Raw genomic sequence first — 15,407 nt, 5'->3', positions numbered from 1 at the left:
AGTCCAGTAGCACCTTTAAGACTAACCGACTTTATTGTAGCATACGCTTTTGAGAACCACAGTTCTCTTCGTCAGATGCACGAAGAGAACTGTGCATCTGATGAAGAGAACTGTGGTTCTCGAAAGCTTATGCTACAATAAAGTTGGTTAGTTTTAAAAGTGCTACTGGACTCTTTACTATTTTTCAACTACGGACTAACACGGCTAACTCCTCTGAATCTAGGGAATGAATATGCTCGTTTCCTACTTGAACTACATCGTCTCTTTCAAGCCCAAAATGGCACGCTGAAACCAAGGCAAAGCGAGAGAGCCGCAACCCCTCAGCTAAGTTTTCTGCTGCGCCAGCGAGGAAACAGCGGAACCCTTTGACCGTCAGGCTCCTCCTCCCTCTCCCGCCTCGGCCACTCCCAGCAAGTCCAGGAAGAGGATGAGCTTCGATGGGAGGTTTGAGGGACGTGCGGCCGTTGTTGTTGCCGGGGCCAGACGACACCCAAGCGGCTACGGCGGCAGAAAAGTTGCCGTTTTCGGTCCCCCTCTCCCTCTCAGAAGGAGCTTGAGAGGAGGAAGGACAGACGGAGTCCAACGGCCATGCTGTGTCGCAGCCTCCCACTGCTGGTCTTCCTGTCGAGGCCCCTTCTTGAGGCAGCCGCAGCAGGCACAGGTGGGTCAGGGGCGCGCGGCAGAGCTGTGAGGCGGGGCAGCGGCTTCTGTCTAACAAGGACTTGCCGGGGCTCAAGGCTGACTGGAAGACGTCGTCTCTGGGTGGGGCTGGATTGTCTTTGCCTTTTCCAAATAGGATGCCTTTGTTTTAGCAGCTGTAGGTAGAACTGCAATAGGTTTAGATTTGCCAGCCTCCCGGAATGACAAGTGATCTCCAGATCACAGAGATCAGTTTCCCTAGAGAAAATGGCTGGTTTGGAGGGCGGACTCCATGGCATTATACCCCGCTGAATTTCCTTCCTAGGCTCCACCCCCCCCCCCAAATCTTCAGGAAAACCTGTAGCCTGCAATCCTGTGTGCCTTTCACCTTTATGGATGATTTAAGGGTGGCAAAAGTTCTATGTGTTTAACTGCTTTTGAAAATATTAAAGGCACGAGAGCTTTATTGAAGCAAAAAAGTTGTACAGCTGGAGGGAACAGCGCTCCAGGGATGCTCAGATATATTCATTATTGTTTTTCCTATTCCAAGGTAGTCTATGCTACTGAAAGCAGGTTCTGGGACTTTGCCCCTTGAGTTCTAGCTTGGATTAAGCCCTGTAACCAGAATCCCCACACTGCCCAGATGCCTGCATTGCATTAGAACACACTTTCCCAACCCTGATCAGGTGTGCACATGGGTCTTAAGGGGACAAGCAAGACATATTTTGGTGCCTTTGCCCTTTTGGAAAATATAGGGTTGAGTAGTATGCACCGAATTGTATATGAGGATCTAGAATGAGCAACTGGGAGGGGGTGCTGCAGTTAAAGGTATTTTAATTTTAATTAATTACTTTTTTCTTTATCCTGCTTTTTCTCTGAGGTGCTCCTGGCTACATTTACAGTCCACTGCTTTTATTCTCACATCAACTTTGTGTGGTAGATTAAGTTGATAGTAACTTGTTATCCAGTGAACTTTGTAATTGAGCATGCCTGTGTTGGGATACAGTGTGTGAATAAGAAAGGGAATGATGTTGCTTGGGATTGTATAGTGTGTGAGTGTTGGGGTTTCAGTCACTTATCCTAGAATGTGTGGGAGGAGTGGGCAGCAGGACGTGGCAAAGCTGGGAAAGGGCTAGAACCCAGTGATGGTGCATGTGTCTTGCACTTAGAAAGTCTCAAACATGATCCCTCCAGTTAAAGGTTATCAGGTAGCAAGTGGGGGTGGGGTCTTTCTTTACCAGAGACCCTGGAGAACACAATAGACAAGTCACAGGAAATGGACCAATGGTAATATAAAACCACATACATACGTGATCATGAATGCTATCTTGACACTGGGGCAACAGCAAAACTTTGACCCCTCATCAGTCTTTCATTGCCCTTCTGCTACATATGCACTTGGCTTGAAGAATTTTTGTAGCTATTAATGCAATTTTCACCCTCCAGGTGCTGTATTAATGATAAAATGCATTCAAAATGAATGGTTGGAATATATAAGTCCTGAAGTTGCAGGTAAAGTGATCCTAAGTAGGAAATGTGATATGTGGGCACAGGAGCCAGAACATCTATAGAGCTGAGGATAACATGTTAGACTGTGTAACTTCAGTGATTAAGGACATGTAAAGGCAGTAATCAGGAGAAAACAAGTTGACTAAACCCTAGTGTATTTACTGCTTTATTTAGTACAAGATTTATTTTGTTGTTGCTCTCCTTTTTAGAGAGGATTTAAGGGATGTTGCAAAATTGAGAAAGAAAAGCTGCTTTGGCTATGCTAATATAAGCTGATTTGTATTACTCTAAAACTTGTAATTAAGACACTCTAAAGCAACATAAGAATTCCCAAAGCACACAGCTGACTGGAACAAATCTTCTTGATTTAGTTGGTGCCAGAAATTCTTCAATAATTCCTATACCTAGCTTTAAATTTGGTTATGTAGTCCAGGTCAAAGGTTGAGTTAGCTATTTCGTTAAAACCAACACACAACCTGACTCATTCTCTCAAAAAAATGAAAAATGTAAGTTAAAGTTGCTGCCTTCTGAGCTATACAGAACAGTGAGTTTGTTTACCATTATAGTCATCTTTCTCTTTTATTCTAGTTTACATCCTCTAGGTTGGGAGTGCAATATTTATAGGGGGTCAAGTGCTATTGAAATGTTAGACAAGAATGTGGTTACATGTTAAATTAATGACATGCCTTGTCTTTTGAAGGAATTGATGTAACAGCCTTGTTAATTTGCCATGAAACATGGAGCCTAAGTTGTGAGAGCACAAAATTTTCAGTTTAAATTACTTCGGCAGTTTACTTGCTGTGAAGTTAAGGTGGCACCCTTAAGTTGCAGTGTCAATTTTTTTGATACATGAGTGAATTTGAAAGTGCTTAAACTCTACTCATTAAGTGAAGGAAATTTTTAAAATAACAGATTCCCTGTTGTTGTTGTTTAAAGAGAAATTGCAGAATTACATAAACGTTCTTAGTTGGAAGCAAAATTTATCCCTGTTGCAACCTGGAATTCCTAGTGCTTTATGCAGCCTGTCCACCTCTTCAGTCTGCCAATAGGTGCTTCTAGAGGCCATCTCTAACTTCACATTGTTTCTTGTTTTAAGTAACTGTACATACAAAATTGTTTAACATACAGAATTGGTTTCATTGTCACACTAATTGTGTTTATTCTAATGGAAAATCAGTGCTGAAGCTGCATGGAGTGTCCATGAAGCAAAGTGTAAGGTGTCTTAGTGTACAGGGATACACATACATTTCAGAATGAATGAACTGGAAAAACTTGCTTATTTTCATTTCCCTTGAAATGAAAACAACTGTAATGCAAATGAATGAATTCATCCATAAATTTTCATTTCCATTGGTTTCAATGGAAACAAATTTTGGTTGTAACTTCCTTGTTTTCCCACCAGTGTGGGTAAAAATTTCAAGGGTTGTATTCCCCAATCCCCAATAATTATATATGCAAATACCAGATAGCTAAATGATCCTGGTTTTATAAGCAAAAGATCCTGTTGTAGATATACGCCTTGCTGTTTTATTGCTTCATGCATTGCTGAAGCTGCGTGGAGTGTCCATGAAGGTTAAATTAGACTTTACTAAGTGCCACACACTGCTTCTAGTTGTTGGACTCCTTTCATATTAGACATTAGGCCCTGCTTTCATCATCCACAGCATCTCTCTGTCTTTACCGGTATTGGAAGCCAACCTGCCATTGCTACTCCTAGCATTATCTTCTGCTGTGCATGCTGGAGGCAGCTGTGTATGTTTTCAGTGTTATTACATTTACTCCCATGTCACGTTCTTTTGCTTCTCCTTAGAATCATCATTCCATTTACCAGCACCACAGAATGTGACAGTTGTCTCATACAATTTTCAAAGCAAGTTAAAATGGTCTCCTGTTATGGGGATCAATAACAGTGCCGTCACATACAGAGTTGAATATTGCACGTAAGTAAACAGTTCCTGTATACCAAAAACTTCACATTGTTCCGTGTTTTAAGTACCTGTACATACAAAATTGTTTAAAATACATAATTGGTTTCATTGTCACACTATCTAATTGTGTTTATTCTACTAGAAAATCAGAATGGAAATGTGCAAGTGACAGTCTTTTCAGATGTATTCAGAAATGGAAAAAGATCAATATTCTAGGGATGTGGCTTAATAATGAAGGGAAAACTAATTTTGTTAATTTCCTCCTTGCTATTGCCTTTCAGATTTCTAACTGCTATACTTAAGTGATGCTGTGATGGCCCCTACCCTATGGAACGGCCTGCCAGAGGAGGTCAGGAGAGCCCCCGTGCTCCTGGCTTCCGCAAACAATGCAAAACTGAATTATTTAAAAAGGCCTTTTTCTCAGCTAAGAGGGCAGTACTGTAGGAAAGGAGTCACAGATGTTTTGCTAATGAGTTAGGAGCCATAGATTTCGCCATTATGTTGCCTTTCATATTATCTGTTTAAATATGTATTCCTTTGTATCCTTCAAAACCTTACATTTAACCTTGGTTTCCCTCCTTGCTATATAAATCTAGATACATCTTTCTGCCGCTGTTTTAAGTGGTGCCACCATTGTCAGAACCGGAATTGTCTGAATAAAAATAACTTTTTGGGTAAACGATTCATTTAATTATAGCTATTCTTCCCAAAAGTGACAGTTGAATTTTCTCCCCTCTTGCTTAAATATATTTTAATTTCAGGGCTTAATATAATTATTTTGATACAACATAAAATTCATATTAGCCAAAACAATACCCAAATATTTTACTTTTTCCCCTCAATTGTATAACCTGCTTTGTCTTCAAATTTCAATTGATCCTGGATTTTCATATTTTTGTTAACATTTTAGTCTTCTGTTTGTTAAGCTTAAAACCCGCTACTGTACCAGATTCTTTCAATTTGACCATTGTTTCAATTCACAGGGGAAACATTTCCAATGCTTTCCAAGCAAAAAGAAACCTCAAGCAAAGGCAACCCCTGGCCAAAAGTCAGTCCCAATACAGGTGCCACTCCCCATGCAAGCTGAACCAACAAAACCCAATAGAACCAAACTACAGTAAAGGAACTAATGTCACACCAGAGAACCCCAGTGTCAAACTAGAGAATCCCAAGTTGAAGCAAGAGGGGTGAGGCTTGCTGGACAAGCCACAGAGTTGAAAAGGCAGCCAGCAGTAGCTTGAAGGACTCTTTTGGAGCTCAGGGGTAGAGGTGGTATCAGAATCCACAGCCCTTGAAGAGAAAAGCAGACAGCAGAGGTGGAGCAGCAGCGAGCGAGAGGACAGAGTCACAAAGTGGCTCAAAGTGCTAAGGCAAGTTCCACGTCAGGAGAGCAGCACAAGGTTGATGATGGGGTGGGGAGGGGGGACAGGAGGCAGCAGGCAGAGAGGCTGGAAGAGGGGCCAGTCAGGAGCATAGGGAGCTGTGAGGGCACGGCCAAGGGAAGAGAGTCTTGCCTCCCCACCATGCCTGGAAAGAAAAAAAAAATCTTGGAGAAGCCAACCTGCAGCATTTGCTGGATTAAACCGAATAAATTTGGTATATGAATGCCGGATCGCACACCCCTCTACTCTGGAGAGATGGCATATAAATTCCCTAAACAGAGTAATGAATTCATAGCCGTACAATATGCATGGGTGCAACAAGCAGGGGATAGTGGATATGATTGCCCCTTCTCCCTGTTGTACTCGTGAAGGCAAGGCTTCTGGAGCCAGTGGAACAGATTTGTAGAATCCAACCCTTACAAATAGGCTCCTTTAAAATTAATGAGGCTTACTTTCCTAAGACAGGGTCTCTTCTCCAAATCAGTGTCATTTTATTTGTATCTGGGCTGTCACTCAGACTGCCCATTTGGAGAAAATAGTAGTGCTTAAAAATGTAGCCCATCCAAACTAAATTGATACAACTCATGTGAAAGGAAGGAGTAATGAAAACAGATGATAGAAGGTAATTTTTAAATGGAGGACGCCTCTCCGCATGGTGCAGTATAGTCACATCAAATTATGGCCATCAGTGAATGGGTACCACTGTGCAAAGTTCTACCTATTTCTTTTACATATCTAAGCCATTTGATTAGCTGATAATGGCTTGATTCCCTCAGAAAAATTCTGCTAATGGCGGGGGGGGGGGGTGATTTTTTTTTTTACTGTCCCACAAGAGCAGCATTTCACGGACCATTATGGAATGTAGCAGGAAGAGGGAGACAAGGAATTATTGTTCCAACATTGTTCCACAGGATTCATGCCAACATATGATGAACATAAGACCCTTTTAATTTTTGATAGAATTTTTCCCATGATGTGACTATGGAACTACGAAGAAGGAACAGCAATTGGTGCAAAGAGTTAAATATAAAGTAACTCCTATGCATTTTGCATCAGCTTCATCAGGGGAATATTCAAAATTCCTTTTAGTGTCTATCCCATATGTGTTCTTTGCAATAAGTGCACATATGGGATAGACACGAAAAGGAATTTTGAAGATCCCCCTGATGGAGCTGATGCGAAACGTGTAGGGGTTACTTTATATTTAATTCTTCCCTTTGCACCAATTGCTGTTCCTTCTTCGTTTTGCCTTGGAGTGACCCCCCCCCCTTCTTTTTTATTGACTATGGAACTATATCACACCATATGACTGAAAAATGCCACCCATTTCTGCACACTGTTTGCTGTATACCACTTTCAAAAAGCCAAATCTTTTTTTGCCATTATTGTAGAAAGTGTACAATTGTATTTCATGGTCTGACTAGATATTTCTGAAGTAGTTTTTAATCAGTCATGGTAAAACAGAAGAATGAGGTTCACTGCTTATTGCTGTTTCTTCACATTATATTACAGAACATCATATACATTCTGGGAAAGTTTTAAAAATACTACGAAGCCTGAATGTGATTTCTCAAGAGAGATCAAAATATGGTGGGAAGTCATTTTCCGTGTTAGGACCGAACAAGGGGAATTAACATCTGACTGGGTAGAAGCCTCTCCCTTTCAAGCAACAGATAAAAGTATGCATATTTGCTTCCATTTTCATATCTCTTGGAAATGTCATAATTTCATTTATGAAAGAAATCATGGCTTGTGGAACAGAAATGAGCTTCTTCCATGTTAGAATATATAAGCAATTATATATGATCCTTTTGCTGTTATGGTGATGTTGTTTTGACCATGCTTATGCATTCGCATTGACTTTCCTCTTTTCTAGTGCAAGACAGAATTCAGATGATGTTACAAAGTAGTTGCACAGATACTTACAAGGGGGGTAAAATGCAGGGTGTCAGAAAACACTCTGTGGTGGTAGCAGCAGCAAATGCTACAAGTGAGAACACAGATCAATTGCTTCCAGTGAAATAAAATTGGGTCCTCATTACATGAGACATGGGATGCGGGTCATGTCGGGTCACCTGACTCAATTTGAATTTGCACATGTGACAGAGGAGTCACTGTAAAAAGCAGTGTGGGTCGCCATTCTGCTGTGGAGTAGACATGGGCATGAACCGAACGCCACCCACCTGCCACGTGATTCATGGTTTGTTCAGTTTCACAAACCATGAACTGTGACGAACTTGACCCAGTTCACGAACTGGTTTGTTGTTCGTGGTTCGTGGGGGCCCAGGACGGCTCCCTCCGCACTCAGAGGGCCCAAACTCACAGGGAGTCTTCAGCAGACTCTCCTCTAACCCCCCTCCAAGTTTGGTGAAGATTGCAATATGGATCTCCTAGTTATAGACCCCCAAAGCCGGCACCACCAAGGAAGTCCCATTCGATAGAATTGGAGTCATCGATGCCAATTGACTTATGGCTCCATTTGAAGTGATGGAACCCCAGATATGGGTAATGTCAGTGGCCCCTCTCGGGGAGGTGGTCAGCTGCCTCCCTTCTTGGGGGCAGGGATTTGGCCACCAGCCAGCAGCACCCCCTGTGCCCGCCCACATGCCCCAATGGGCAGCCACCCTCATGTCTGGTGTCAGACTGTGGCTAGATAATGTCCTTCTTACAGGTCCCCCTTACAAGCAAACAAGAGTCCATTGTTTGAATAAGGAAACTTTACTGCAGAAATGGTTCATTATAGTCCACTGTCCTGAATAGGAGACTCAGGATGGTACAAGATCATTGTTACCAATGAAGAGCAAAGCATGAGGTACAAAGTAACAGTTCCCAGCTGAACCAGCCTCCCCCCACAGTTCTCAAAACAACATCCTTCAGTCTTGGGAAGCTGGACTCTCTCAAGGCCAATCCATGGTGGAACGGTGTTAGACAAAACAATCTTGTTCGGTGAGAAGACTGCTTGGGAACTGGTGCACCTGTGGGGAAAACACTTACACACTAGAAGCATTAGAAAATGGAGTCAGTACAGCTCATAAACACACTGAACCTGACATTCTGCCCCCCTTAAAATAAATCCCCCCCAGGTTTATATGGGTAGCGAGTATGAAAAGCTTTGGTTAATCTAGGAGCATGAACATGTACAGAATTCACCCATTCATCAAATCCAGAGTCAAAGTCTTTCCACCTGATGAGGTAAAACAGCTGATTGCGTTTGATTTTAGAGTCCAGGATCTGTTGTACCTCATAGTGTATTTGGTCATCGATTAACGTTGGAATGGGTGGAGCTTTGATGTGCCATTTATCATCTGATGGAGCCCTTTTCAATAGGCTGACGTGGAATGTATCATGAACATGGCGTAGATTTTTGGGCAAATTTACAGCAACAGTTACGTTGTTGATTACTTTGCGCACTGGAAAAGGTCCAAGGAACTTTAATGCTAGTTTGCGGCTGCTTTGTGCTAGTTTCAAATTTTTGGTGGAAATATACACATGATCTCCAGGTTGTAAATTCCATTCGGCCGCACGGTGGCGATCAGCATACTTTTTGTAATCCTGTTTGGCTTTCTCGAGGTGTTTCTTGATGAGAGTCCATTGTTGGGCTGCCTTCCTCCACCATGAAGACACGTCTGGTGCAGCGGAGGAGTAGGACGGGGGAGCGTCCAACGGAAAAGGGTTAAAGTGAGCCCCATACACGACTTTGAAAGGGGCCTCACCTGTAGAGGCATGGACACTATTGTTGTATGAAAATTCTGCGAGGGGGAGGAGGTCCACCCAGTTATCTTGTTGGAAGTTGATGTAGCAACGAAGGAACTGTTCCAAGATTTGATTAGTTTTTTCCGATTGTCCGTCGGTTTGAGGGTGGTGGCTTGAACTGATTCCTTGCTCAATATTCAACATTTGTAAAAGCTCCTGCCAGAAGTTGGCAACGAATTGTCCGCCGCGATCCGATATCACCTTGGACGGAAAATAATGTAATTTTACAATGTGTTTTAAGAATAGATCTGCCAGTTTTCGAGCGGTGGGGATAGAGGTACAGGGAATGAAATGGGCTTGCTTCGAAAACAAATCCACCACCACTAAAATGCAATTATGTCCCTTGGAAACTGGTAAATCAGTGATAAAGTCCATGGAGATCGTTTCCCAAGGTCTGCTGGGCGTTTCCAATGGTTGCAGTAGACCCGGAGGTTTCCCTTTGCGGGTTTTGGCGCTGAGGCAAATGGGGCAGGAGGCTACGTATTGGGAAATGTCTTTGCGCATGCCCGGCCACCAGAATTGCCGCTGTATTAAGTGCAACGTTTTCAAGTACCCATAGTGTCCGGCGGTGGGAGCATCATGACATCTCTGTAAGACCTCCTTCCGTAGACTGTCGGGTACATAAAATCTGTTTCCTGACAACCAGTCCCCCTGCGGGGATTGTTTGAGTTTGGATGTGGGCACCTTATTCCCCTCCTTCTCCACTTCAGTTTTAAGTTTCGATCTCCAGTCTTGGTTGTGCGAAAGGGGCTGGCTTGCGAGGCTGCGTGTAGTTACCACGCCCCCCAACTGCGTAGGCGAGAAGACTGTATCTATAGTCTCCTCCCTTTTGCTCTTGTGTTGGGGCATGCGCGATAGGGCGTCCGCTAAGAAGTTAGTTTTGCCCGGGAGGTAATTTAAAGTGAAATTGAATTTGGAGAAAAATTCTGCCCACCGCAATTGTTTGGCATTCAATCGGCGAGGGCTACGGAGGGCCTCCAGATTTTTATGGTCTGTCCAAACCTCAAATGGGTGGCGCGCTCCCTCTAACCAATGTCGCCAATTCGTAAGGGCCGCTTTTACTGCAAAGGCTTCCTTTTCCCACACATTCCAATTTCGTTCTGCATCAGAAAACTTTCTCGAGAGGAATGCACAAGGTCGAAGCTTCCCGTCCTCCCCCCTTTGCAATAAGACTCCCCCAATCGCAGTATCGCTGGCGTCGACCTGCACTATGAAGGGGTAGTTTTCATCGGGGTGGCAGAGAATGGGTTCTGTTATGAATTGCAGTTTTAAGCTTTCAAAGGCTGCTTGGCATTCTGGGGTCCATAGCAATTTGGAGGAGGGTTTTTTCGCTTGTTCCCCTCTATCTTTGGTTTTTAACAGCTCTGTCAGGGGAAGCGTGATCTGTGCAAAATTTGCAATGAATTCCCTATAGAAGTTGGCAAATCCCAAGAAAGATTGCAGTTCTTTACGGGTGGTGGGAGTTTGCCATTCTTGGATCGCCCGTATTTTGGCTGGGTCCATTTTCAAGCCATCTTGAGATATACAATAACCAAGGTAGGTGAGTTCGGTTTTATGGAATTCACACTTGGACAGTTTGATGGGCAGTTTGTTATTCATTAAGGTTGCTAGGACCTTTTGAACCAATTGCACATGGTCTTCTTCTGATTCTGAATAAATTAATACATCATCAAGGTACACCACCACTCCTTTATACAGAAATTCATGCAGCACTTCATTGATCATAGACATGAATACAGATGGGGCCCCAGCTAATCCAAAAGGCATAACTAAGTATTCATATTGTCCGAGGGGCATATTAAATGCGGTTTTCCACTCATCCCCAGCCTTGATACGAACATGAAAGTAAGCGTCTTTCAAATCCAATTTTGTAAAGATCTTACCTTGGGCCACGACGTTGAGAAGGTCTCGGACGAGTGGAATGGGGTAGGCGTTGTTGGTAGATACTGCATTCAGTCCTCTAAAGTCAGTACATAGCCGGAGTCCCCCGTCTTTCTTCTTTACGAAAAGTACTGGCGCTGCGTGGGGACTATTGGCCGGACGGATGAACCCTCTCTGGAGATTGGTGTCGATGAATTTTCTAAGTTCTTCCCTTTCATAGAGACTCATAGGGTAGAGACGGCCTTTTGGTAGCGAGGCTCCCGGTAGAATTTCCACTGCACAATCAGTTCGTCTGTGCGGAGGCAGGGCATCGGCTTCCTCTTCTGAGAAAGCCGGTAGGTAAGACCAATAATGTTTGGGTATTTGGTCTATTTCCGCCTGAGTAAGGAGAGCTTTCTCGGTGTGGGTCGGATTGAGACCCCAGTTTTGATTCCATCGATGGTTTTCACAGTCAGCGTGGCTGAAGGTGATGCTTCCCTCTGCCCAATTTATATAGGGGTTGTGATCGCATAGCCACTTACTGCCAAGAATTAACGGGTATTTGGCTGTGGTGCTGATAACAAACGATCTTTTCTCCCAGTGTTGGCCCATGCCCGTCACCACCGGGGTCGTTTCTGTGGTGACGGGGTTCATGTTGGTGCCATCCATTTGCTCAAAAATGACTGGGTGTTGTAATTCCCGCACTGGTAACCCTAATCCATTGACCAGGGCCGGGGCAATAATGTCTCTAGAGCAGCCGGAGTCAATTAAGGCTTGTACACGGATGTGCATCTTCCGTTCAGGGTGTAACAAAGTTACTGGTATGAACAATATGGACCCTTGTGGCCGGTCCCTGATCGGGACGGGTCGGGAGTGGATCTGCCGTTTGGGTCCTTTTACGACAGATCCATTTCGTTTCCCGACTGGGGGCTTTCTGGACTCTCCTCCACGTTTAGGGTAGTGGGATCATATTCCATGAGTTCTTCCGCTTCCAATCCTCTGTCTGGGGCACTTCGTTGGGAAGAGCTGCGACCCCTACCCGATCTGGGAGCTGGTGTGGGGCGTTGCGATGTGGGAAAAGGAGTAGGGGTAGAACGTCGTAATTGGAGCGGAGGTCGTTGCACAACAGGCCTGTAAGGACATTGAGCTGCAAAGTGGCCAGCTTGCCCGCATTGCAAGCACAGACCCTGTTGCCACCTAGCATCTCTCGCTCCTCGGGTAGCGTACCCGGTACCCCTTCCTCCCCTTTGCAACGTTAGGGGCCGCCTTTGCCCCGATTGTTGTTGCTCAACTAACCGGACTTCTAGTATGCGGTTTTCAACTTCACAGGCTAGTTGAATCCATCCTAACAGCGTAGGAGGATTGTCTTGCATGAGAGCCCGGTCCAGGAGTCTCGGGTTTAGCCCTTGTTTGAACAGTATTATTTTGGTGGACTCCTCACACCTAGGGCATTTGGCGGCTAGCTGTCGGAATTTTGTAACATAGTCTCTGGCCGACAAGCCGCCTTGCTTAATAGCTTGCAATTCTGTTCTGGCCCTGGTTTCTTCTAAGGGGTCCTCATATTGTGCTCTAATAGCATCCACCAACCCTTGCAAGGTGTTGAGTTCCGGTGCCCCAACATTGTATAGTCCTACATACCAGTCCGCCGCTCTTCCTTGAAGCCGTGAACCGAGATGTTCGATCTGGCTGGCCTCACTTCCGAATAGGTGTCCCCACCGATTGAAGAATTGCACCACTTGTACCAGGAAAAATCCTAACTTGGAGGGATCTCCGTCAAACGTGGCTTCCAGCTTCACCCAGCCCATGGGAAGATCCTGTCTCGGGGCTGGTGCAGGGTAATAGTCCATCGGAATGGTCAGTTGGGTTTGCTGCGTAACAGGAGGCTGGAGAGGTGGGGGTAGTTGCGGCCAGGGTTGTGGCTGCGGGAACGGCTGCCCGGGAGCCCCTGGCTGCGGCGGCAGATGTGGGGCCGGTTGTATTGGTGGTGGTCTGAGCGGTTGGGTTGGAGGTGGTATCACCGGTTGAGCTGGCGGCGGCTGTACCGGTTGGGTCGGAGGTGGCCGAACAGGTTGGGCCGGAATGGGCCGTTGGGGAGTGGGCCGATGTGGTCGAAGTGGGGGAGGCCTGACCGGTTGATCCGTAGGTGGCAACACCGGTTGAGTTGGAGGTAATCTTACTGGTTGTTGTGGTGGTATTTGTTGAGGTCGGAGCGGAAGGGGCCGCTGCGGCATGGTTCTGGTAGGTGCTGGGCCGCGCGGGCTTGCCCCTCCCGGCGTCGTCATTCTCGGCCTCGGAAGGAGTCCCCGGGGTACGATCGGCAAGGGTTGATCCCCCCCTGGGGGTTGTTGTACAATAGTAGTTATCGGTGCTTGGTGGTGTATCTCCCCCCTTGGAGGAGCCGGAGGCTCTTCGAGCTGATCCGGTTGGGTGACTATCGGAGAAGTTGGAGGGGGTACTACGGGGGACTCCGTTGGACGTCTCGGTTCCTCTCCGTTCCCTCCTGGGACCTCCACCGGGGTATCTCCGGGATCTGGATTTTCCTCCGTTTTTGGAATTTCCGTTGGCGTCTCTCCAGGGCCAGGATCCCCCTCTCCCTCTGATTCTGATGTATCGTCAGCGCGGGAATTGGAGCAGGAATCCCCTTCCTCTCCTTTCCCTGGGATATCCGTGGGCGGCGGCTGCGACGGAACTGACTCCCTCGGGTTAGAAATAACGCTTTGTAGAGTCGCTATTTGTACTGCCATTTCTTCTGGTGAAGGTCTCTCTCCCGCCACCATTAATGAAAGTAGGTGTATGGCATGAGCCAGGTTTTCTTCCATATCGATTAACCTAGCTTCCAGCAATTGAATTCTGCTTGGACCCGGTTGGTCCGTTATAGAGTCCCCAGCGGCGGCCGCCCCCGGGGTATCCGGCCCCCAAGGTGGTGGGTCTCCCTGCTCGTCTCGCGATCTCGCTGCTAGAATTCCTTTGGCCAGTCCAGTAACTACTGAAATGCCGGAATCCACAGCCGGGGTACGATTTTGCATCTGTACCCAACTTTGTTCGGAAACCTCTGGTTGCTCCATCCACGGAGTGAGTTCCGAATAATCCCAACTCAGGACGCCGCGGCGGGACGTTTCCCATTCAATCTGTTCAGTCGTCCTGTTCCAGAATAGCCATGGTTGGCTGCTGTCCATTTCAGGGACTGTTTCCAAGCTTCGGCGCCCATCCATGGGTAACGACTGGGGCACCCCACTGGCCCTGCGCTCTCTCGTTTCTCGGGGTCGGGCTCCCCACTCTGAGGGTGTGGGTACCGAGAACAGCGGGACGGTGATGGCCGTCGGCTTTTCGCCCTCACTGCTGAGATCGATGAGAGGAGGGGTGGTAGCTGAAGCTCCGTTCCCTGCCAGAGCAGGGCCTTGAGGTTGTACCTGGTGATCACCGGGAGAAGCATACGGATCGAACAAAGGATCCCTGTCCGGGACTGCTTTGGAATCCGAAGGGCCCGGCTTAGGCATGATTGGTAACAAAATGTCAGACTGTGGCTAGATAATGTCCTTCTTACAGGTCCCCCTTACAAGCAAACAAGAGTCCATTGTTTGAATAAGGAAACTTTACTGCAGAAATGGTTCATTATAGTCCACTGTCCTGAATAGGAGACTCAGGATGGTACAAGATCATTGTTACCAATGAAGAGCAAAGCATGAGGTACAAAGTAACAGTTCCCAGCTGAACCAGCCTCCCCCCACAGTTCTCAAAACAACATCCTTCAGTCTTGGGAAGCTGGACTCTCTCAAGGCCAATCCATGGTGGAACGGTGTTAGACAAAACAATCTTGTTCGGTGAGAAGACTGCTTGGGAACTGGTGCACCTGTGGGGAAAACACTTACACACTAGAAGCATTAGAAAATGGAGTCAGTACAGCTCATAAACACACTGAACCTGACATCTGGCACATGGATGATGTCGGTGGCCACCCCCTCCTCGCGGGCTCGGGGATGGAGGGTTTGGGCACCCCTCGTGCCCGCCCGAACACCCCATTGGGCAGCCACCCTCATGTCCGGAACATGGGTTTTGTCGGTGGCCACACCCTATTCACGGGCTCAGGGAGGCAGCAGGCTGCCTCCCTTCTTGGGGGTGGGGGGTTTGGCAGCCAGCTGGTGGCACCCCACTGTGCCCACCAAAACGCCCCAATGGGCGGGCACCCTCATGTCCAGAACATGGGTTTTGTTGGTGGCCACCCACTCCTTGCGGGCTTGGGGAGGCGGCCGGCCACCTTCCTTCTCGAGGGTGGGAGGTTTGGCCACCAGCCGGCAGGACCCCTCCTGTGCCCACCCACACACCCCATTGGGTGGCC

At 46.5% G+C, this 15,407-nt stretch overlaps 1 protein-coding gene across 1 annotated transcript in view; it reads left to right on the top strand.

Moving 5' to 3' along the window:
* The first annotated feature begins 426 nt into the window (after positions 1-426).
* The window catches only part of IFNGR2 (interferon gamma receptor 2), a 30,020-nt gene continuing 15,039 nt past the window's right edge, over positions 427-15,407 (top strand). The window contains exons 1-3 of the mRNA XM_054973166.1: positions 427-661; positions 3,959-4,088; positions 6,971-7,137. Of these exons, the coding sequence (XP_054829141.1) occupies positions 589-661; positions 3,959-4,088; positions 6,971-7,137 (370 nt within the window). The 5' untranslated portion in view covers positions 427-588. The remainder of the gene's footprint in view (positions 662-3,958; positions 4,089-6,970; positions 7,138-15,407) is intronic.

This window comes from Eublepharis macularius, chromosome 3 (genome assembly GCF_028583425.1).
Source record: "Eublepharis macularius isolate TG4126 chromosome 3, MPM_Emac_v1.0, whole genome shotgun sequence".
Taxonomy (NCBI): Eukaryota; Metazoa; Chordata; class Lepidosauria; order Squamata; family Eublepharidae; genus Eublepharis; species Eublepharis macularius.
The sequence above is the reverse complement of the archived record's forward strand: the minus strand, read 5'-3'. Positions and strand labels throughout refer to the sequence as shown.